This window comes from Apis dorsata, unplaced genomic scaffold (genome assembly GCF_000469605.1).
Source record: "Apis dorsata unplaced genomic scaffold, Apis dorsata 1.3 scaffold_39, whole genome shotgun sequence".
Taxonomy (NCBI): domain Eukaryota; kingdom Metazoa; phylum Arthropoda; class Insecta; order Hymenoptera; family Apidae; genus Apis; species Apis dorsata.
In genome coordinates this window covers 394,294-402,890 of record NW_006263341.1, presented here as the reverse complement: position 1 = coordinate 402,890, position 8,597 = coordinate 394,294, and the positions used below count along the sequence as shown (strand labels likewise).

Genomic DNA, 8,597 nt, shown 5'->3' with positions numbered 1-8,597 from the left:
ATTTAAAAAAAATAAATAAATCCAAAATTCAAATTTTCCTTTTCTTTTAGCCTCGAACGCTGATAAAATATGTGTTGATTCGAGGTTTAATTCGAGATAATATATTATTAATTATTTTTTATTAAAAGTCGTTGATCGAATATGTGATGGTAAAAGAAAAACTTAATTTAAAAACTTACTTAATTTGTTTTACTTATTCGCTTATCCGCTACGCGTTCAATATTCGACGATTCTTAACAAAAATATTTGGACGTTTAACGATGTTTGTAAAATAAAAAAAAAAAATTAATTTCGTATTTTCTTTATTCGCGTTTTAAAGAGTTTTAAATTTTAATATATTAAAATTAAAAATTATTTTTTGTTGATAATAGATTCTATATTTTGTTTTGATTTAAAAACGAATTTACTATTTTTCTCTTATATATACTATTGTTTTTCACATATTCGATCGGTTCGATTTATTTTAGTTTGAAATCCCTTAAATTGAAATTGCATTTTTCTTCGATTTATAATGGTTGGATCGTAGATCTTTCTTTCTTTTTTTTTTTTTTTTTTTTTGCTATCTATATACATTATTATAAAGGTACATCGAGTATAAAAGTGCAAAAGTAAAAGATCTGTATTAAAGAAAAATGATAAATTCGTCTAAAATAAAAATAAAATGTGGAGTCTGTTATCGATGAAAGATAATTTTTACTATGTTAAACTATTTGAAACTATTTGAATCGCGAAAAAAAAAAATATTAAACGAGTTAAAAATTTTGTAAAAAAGAAAAGTTGCTTATTAAAGAGATCGATATAAATTTGTTAAATGTCCGAATATTTTTTATTAATTCGAATCATTTTGTGTAAAATAACACGGTCACGACCGTGTTTCGTGGCCGACGGTGGTTATTAATTTTCGTAAAATTTTATTACATTCGATAAAGATGATTACGCTTGTTAAGAAGAATGATTACGTTTGTTCGTTTTTACGTTATCTATTTTTTTCGTATTGTGAAAAATTAACGATACAATCGAACTGTTTCTTTTTAAATGGCGAATAATGGCGAATGCATCGAATAATATTTTCGAATTTATCCTAACTGTCGGTTAGGATAAATTTTTCAAATTCTTATTATCTATATTGTTATAACTTCGTTGTAATTTCAATCGTTCAGAGTTTTTATATTTTATTTTCACATTATTCGCAAATATATTCTAAGAAATATTCGTAATAGGTTATCCGTCGTACATTTTAAACGTTAACCGACGTGATGCGTTTACATTAACGAGAGATAAGCGACGATTGCGTGCTTATGCGGACGCGATACGTATAGGCGAGATTCGATATAGGTATGGTATATATATATGGTATGTATATATGGTATAACGTTATAAGAGGCGGTATATATATTATATACATAGGAAAAAATTGTTCGAAATCTTGTCTTTTATCCAAAAATCATTGAAATCGGTGAGGAAGCCCTTTTTCTAATTACTGAAAGTATATTTACTTATATTACGTTATATTACAATTCCCTATAATATAAATGTCGTAACTGAGATTCCTGCCGTGATTTGTTATTTTTTTGCAAATTAATTTTATTGAAAAGTCGAATAAATTCGTAAATCGTAAGGAATTTTATATTTTTATATCGAATCGTTTCGTGTTTATCTTCTTGCTAAAATCACTTTTTGTTATGCTAATGAACTAAGTATTATTCGGCATAGGTATATTACTTTGGCGTAACGATAATGATAGTGAGAATAATGACAGAAATAATGATTAGGAATTTTACGTATGGAATGATAGAAACGTAATTATACGATATTAAAAATAGTTAGCAGAATATTTCTCTTTTTATAAGTTTTTACATTATAATTAAATTTATACGTATAATGTATGTAACGTAATTTACTTTAATATTAATATTCGTACTCGCACACACACACACGCGCGCACACACACATACGCGCGCACACACGCGCGCGCGATACAAACATTATAACTTACTATACCGTACTTTCTGTTTATCTTGGTGACCGTGATATTCATTAATAATAAGTTTACAAAGAAACAAATGAAACACGATTATGAGAAAACAAATACTGATCCAAAAAAATGTTGGCAATCCTCCTAATTGATGTCCATGTTTGTGTAAGGCCATTACAACGTGATCATGCGCGGGAGCTATAAAAAAAAAAAATCGTAAATCGATATATTTTATCATCGTCTAATTTATGAGTTTTGATTTGATGTATGTTATAAACAAAATTTGTATGTTATAAACAATATTTTGTCCCGATGTGATATATTAAATAAGCTATTTCTTATTACGCGAATCGCGCGATTGAATATATCTAATTGAAATAAATAAATTGAATGAATAAAAAAAAAAGTTGAATAATGTAACGTTTATTTTTTTATTTTTTATGTCTATTTTCCTATTAACGTGTTGAAAGAACGATAATCGATTAATAATTGTATCGCATCGTCGATATCTTTGTTTCGAAATGCTACGTACACGGTTAAATGAAAATGATTTCATTAAAAAAACAAAAGAAAAATGAATAAGGTTTCGTTGCGGATTCTTACGAGATATTCTCTTAAGATAAGATATAAAGGAACGTGTAATTTGGAAAAGAATTTAAAGGAATAAAGATAAAATGATAAAAGAAGATGGTTTATATATACCAACCGTCGTCTATGGCATGAACGTGTAAAGCATTTCGTAAATCTTGCATATGTTGATAATCGGATGTTATATATAATATGGCTGTTAATGGTTTTGTCAATTTCACAGGAATACTTGCGTATGATTGACTTAAAGAAACAGGTGGATTCAAACAGCCAGCATCGCAACCGAAATAGACGCTATCGCTCTTGTCTAAAGCCACTTTTAAAATTGCACGATTATCTTCTCCGACTGTTACCGATATATTTAAATGTGTTACGTTACCGTAACTTATTCTCCTAAAACAAAAGTAAAGAAAAAAAGTGAGTTGATAACATCTGCGATTAATGTTGAAAAAGAAAAAGAAACTAAAAATAAAAAAATACATTTTATTTAAAATCGAAATTACGATATTAAATCTTTTTCCATTTTTCTATTAATATTTTTATATTTGGAAAACGTTGAAAGACGAAATTCGTTTAAATATAAGATTATAAAATGTAAAGATAAATTACGCTATAAATTGTCGAGGAAATTATTAATTGTTATACATAATTAATTAATTATTATATAAAATTATCAAGAAATATCATTTGATGATACAACAAAATATACGGAGGAAAATATTTTTAACGTTTTTCATAATAAATTGATATCGCTGTAAGGATTTTAAAATTTTTTTTATGAATAATGAGAAAAATTGATGTCTAAGTTTAAAAATTCTTTTCCGACAAAACTATCCACGAAAAAGAGATACTTTACTTCCCGAATTCCCGAATTTGATAAAAACTTACGAGATATACGCGTATATAGCATTTTCTGCCTCTTTAGAAATTTCCGTTTTCGTACAAGGGGGATAGATATTCAAAAGTTTTCGACTTATTCGCGTTTGAAATTTGTTACGTTTCATATCGTGCGTATCGTATCGAGATTTCAATCGTAATTATTGCGGTATTGTGATAACATCTATCCGGTTCCCGTATGGAAGTCGGATTTCGAATTTTACCTGCTGGCATGAATTTATTTTTCTTTTTTTTTTAATTTCTCATATTTGTTAACGATAGCGTTAATTCGGAGATCAGATGATACAATTAAAAATACAACAAAAGATAAATAATAGAAAAAAAAAAATAATTTTAATGTGACCTATTTTTCGTAAAAAATAATTTTTTCAAAACAACTTTTTATATCGTAGAGAAGAAAAGAATTATGTCTTACGTTTAATTTGTAATTTACGAGATAATAATATTTGCTATTTTTTATATTAATTTCTATACAAGTTATGAATACATCGTAATTATTAACCCCTTAACGCACCAATTAAAAATTCAAAAGCAGTCGTTTTTTCGCATATTTTTTTATTCTCTATTTTCTTAAAATATCTAAGAACGTTAACAAATCTTGAAAAAAAAAAACATAAAAAAATGTAGTTTTATGTAAAAAAGACTAAGGTAATTGCATCTACTTAACCGAGTTAACTCGGGCAATTAAAAAAAAATTTGAAAAGAATCAAAAAAATATCGAAAAATAAGCTTTTAATCAAAATTTATGACGATATGGTAAATTTTAAAATACGGAATAACACAAAGAGGAGTGTCTTATTCGGCGCACGTATATCTTGTTTCTTTGTGAACAATCTTTTTTGATTTCCATTCTTCTTTCTTAAACGGAGGAAACTGTCGATTTTCTTTCTTTGCTGTTGATGGCACAAATAATGGAAAATGTCTTGCTGATAATCTCTAAAGTGGTGTTTTGCATTTTTTGTAATGTTGTTTTATATTTTTTTATAATTATTTTTTATAATTAGTTTTATATTTTTCAATGAAGAGTTCTTTGAGTTCGATTACTTTGATACGAAAATCAAATGAATCCATTTCACCGCTAGATTTTTGGTAAAGGACGAAAGCGTTCCATATGTCAGATCTAAGAAATGAAAGAAAATCTTTTTATAATATTTTTTGCCTCTTTTTCTAAGTACAACACGGAAAGACAGGTATTCACCGCGTCGATCAATGGTGTGATTATAATCAAACACTAGTTGTGATTTTTTTTATTGTTCCTTTGCGGATTTCTACATCCACCATTGATGGATTATGAATGATAGAGATAAGAGAGATATCTTTCTTATCTTCCTATTTCATTACACACACTTTTCCTCTCTAAAAGGCAATTATTTCTCTAATTTTCAATTTTTTACTCTTCAGTTTGCTGAACTACTTCTTTTCGTGATACGCATGATGCTCCATAAACATGCGTCTTATTTTTTATCGATAGATACAGATGAGTTATAAAAATTGTCCATCGTCGAACAATATTCTTTATTCGACAATGGTTTCATCAAAATTATCATCGCTTGCGACGGCATTGGAAGATCTTCAAATTCTCTATCGAGAACGGTATCATCGATATAGATCATAAAATTATAAACATAATCACATTTTGATTCGCGTAATAAATACGTTTTTGTGTCTGGCTCTTTTGAGCGGAATGTATTATATCCATCCCGGATAACCTTTATATGGTAATAAACTTTCGTCGATGGTCACAAATTTCCCTGGTGTAATCGCATCGTCAAATTTTCTATTTAAATCTTTTTAAATTGACCAAATTTTGTTGAGTTTTGGGTAAAGGTGATTTGCTGAATCGAATTCATCATTGTTTGAAAAATGTAGAAATTTTATCGCCTTGAAATGTTTTGGAGTCGTAACAATCTCCAAAAAACGGTGTATATAATAATGGATTTCTTCAATGACGGTATTTTGGTTTTCTTACTATACTTTGCAAAAATACGATGCAAAGTATAATACAATGTTCAAAAATAGTCTAATTTTATTTCGTTTTGTGTCGTATCGAGAAGTTTTTTCTCTGCCTCGCGTATGATAACGCACTTTTTGCGAATCTGTTTGTCTCATTCGCCATGCGTTGATCGATGTTGAATCGATTGTTTCGATTTCAAAAAAATCGATCAAAAAAAAACTCGAAGGAATTGAGGCAACTATAATCGCTAACATCGATATTTTTTATATCAGGAACTTCTGTGAAGACGAATGATGGAAGTGGAGAAGCATCTTGTTGCACTGGAAACCATTGCCGAGCTAAAGCAAGAGTATCATCGTCGTTACTTTCTTCCTCTGATATAGTATCGATCTCTGAATCACTGTCATTGTGTTCTAAAGCTTCATCTTCTGAACTAAATAGCGAGTCGTGATTACTTTCCATGTTCGGTAATAAAAAACAAAATAACCGTTTAAAAAATATAAACGATCTCGATGCTAACGGCGATACTGAAGTAATGCGTGATTGCACAAAAAAGAGATGACGTTCGCGGATTCGGCTGACAATCACGAGGCAATAGTGGATACAAAATGCGCGAACGCTGAGAAACGAAAAAGCTGAGAATCACCGGTGGCAACTTTTTTCGTTCGGGTAAGAGAAAATAAGCGCAACACTGTCTAAGTATACCGAGTATATTCGGTTGTATTTATATAGAAAATTAAAACTGCGGGTCTCACGAGTTAACTCGGGCGCGCGGAAAAAAAATCGTTTTTTCAAACCCGACTTAACTCGGGGCGAGTGCGCTAAGAAGTTAATCGTGTTTTATACTTGTAACGCTTTTGGAAAAAATATTTTAATACGATACCTAAATAAATAATCGCGATGAAGATATTGTGGATCGATATTAAATTCGAGATGTTGATTACTGAAACGTAAACTACCGAGGCTTAAAACGATAGCTTGCTGCACTGCTGCAGGATCGCCGATCATTAAATGATGACATCCTTGTTTTTCTAATGTTACTAACCAAGCTTCGACTACGTTGTTTATAGCATCGATAGAAGATGTATCTTTCCATAATCGCGGAGCATCCCTGAAACGAAAGGATAAAATGAACGTTCTGAAAGAAGATATTTAAAAAAAAGACGTTTGTTACTCACAAAGTATGATGCCCGCAATAACAACCTTCGTTCATAGCTACGTTTTTTTCTACGCCTGGAATTCCTTTTGGAATTTGCGATAATACGTAATATATGGTAGAATTTATTTTATAACCATTTATTGCACCATCGGCTTTAGAATCGCTTATTCTAAAACCTGTGTACCAATAACTTTGCCAACGATTAATATGATCTTCTTTTAAATTTTGATATTGAATACCGATGGCTTTTTTAAGCGCCTGTAACGAATTGTAACAAAATTAAGACGCGTTGATTAATATTTTTAAAACATTGTGGATATGTACCTCTATGGCCTTTTTTTTTGTTATTTCGTATTGAACGTGATATTCTTCCATAAGCGTAGGTTCGCTATATTGTATACTTGTCAAGAATTTTAATTTCATAGTACTTCTTGCTTTAACTTGTAACGTTCTTGATGGCGTTTTATAAAGTATTGATATCGTCACAATTTTATTCGTATTGGATAATGGAACGAATCCCGAAATTAAATTATATTCATCCATAAAATCATCTATTTGAATTCTAAACGTAAATAAAACGTATAAATAAACCGGTATATTATATCGTCTAAGTAATGATATAATGATAAATATAATAATAATAATAGTAATAATATATAAGTACATATTGATAAAATGATAATTAGAAATATTAGTTCGATCGTTCTATGTATCGTTATAAATAATAATTAATTAATAATAATAAACGATTGACAAAAATATTTAAGAGATATAAAAAAAAAAGTCGTTTATTTCCTATCTGTCCGTATTATTACGAAAGTGATTTATTTTATTTCGATTCATCGATTGAATCGTGTTCGGTAGGAATTTTTAATTTTTATTTTTTAATTTTAATTGAGCTACTTGTAAAGATAAAGATAAAAGATATTCCGATAAATTATTTATTCGATTTAAACTTCTCTTACTCGAAGATATAAATTCGTTTTAAGATAAAATTTTCAATATTTATATAACTTTCTCCGATAATATAATGTATTCCTTTATAATTAAATAAAATTAGATAAGTACTTGATCGTTTCTATACGATAATTACTCCATTGAGTAGATACTTGTGGTTTCAACGGTACGTTTTGAGAAAATGAGAGTGGATTAGTTATTTTTATATCTTGTATCAATATTGCATCGAATATTCTATGAGCGTAATATTGAAACTCCATGTAATATCCTTCTCTGAAACACTGATAACGATAAACGATTCCATTTGTAAAATGAGTAACTGTAGCTTCTCGATAAAAACTGCTTTTGAGCAAAGGATGAGAAATTAATGGTTGCCATTGTACGGGCAATGATAATGCTCGTCCTCGTTTTATATATATTAAAGCCTCTGGCAAAATAGGAATTCCAAAAATTCCATTTCCGATATATGGCAAATAATAATGTTCCTCTTCTTTTGGTGGATTGTGAAGAATATTTACGTTATATTCTCCGATATCGAAACGAAAGGCAGCTAATCTTTCGTTCATACAAAGATCTTCGATTGCTATGAAAATCAACATACGTTATTTAGCAAATATATATTACGGATCAATCGATAGATATAAATAAGTATAATAGATATAAATTTTTGTTAAAAATATTAATTTAATTATATTTGTAAATATGTCTTAATATTTTCCTAATATTTTATTAATATTTTCGTATTCGCTAATTCGGAATTAAATCGAAATGATGGATACATGGATATTTGTTCTACGATTATATATATAATTATATTAAAATTTAAATATATATATAAAAATATAAAAATTTATTTGATAAAATTAATATTTTATTTTTATTTATTTTCGTTGTATCGTTTCAATTACGAATATTTGCGTATACGATATTTAGATATTATCTCGCTTATTTAAATTGATCTAATCCTAAAGGATATATTTCTTAAAATATAATATTTTCTTTCCGTTTAATTATCGCTCTATTTGATAAAGTAAACGTTATATAATTATATTGTTGTTATAATAGAA

General features: G+C 28.3%; 1 protein-coding gene across 1 annotated transcript in view; it reads right to left on the bottom strand.

Annotated features, from left to right (window-relative positions):
- Positions 1–1,672: 1,672 nt before the first annotated feature.
- The window catches only part of LOC102678426 (uncharacterized protein KIAA2013 homolog), a 7,776-nt gene continuing 851 nt past the window's right edge, over positions 1,673–8,597 (bottom strand). Inside the window, exons 2-7 of the mRNA XM_006608553.2 lie at positions 7,642–8,113; positions 6,898–7,135; positions 6,593–6,831; positions 6,298–6,525; positions 2,682–2,956; positions 1,673–2,173 (exon numbers count right to left, since the gene is read on the bottom strand). Coding sequence (XP_006608616.1) covers positions 1,986–2,173; positions 2,682–2,956; positions 6,298–6,525; positions 6,593–6,831; positions 6,898–7,135; positions 7,642–8,113 — 1,640 coding nt within the window. The 3' untranslated portion in view covers positions 1,673–1,985. The remainder of the gene's footprint in view (positions 2,174–2,681; positions 2,957–6,297; positions 6,526–6,592; positions 6,832–6,897; positions 7,136–7,641; positions 8,114–8,597) is intronic.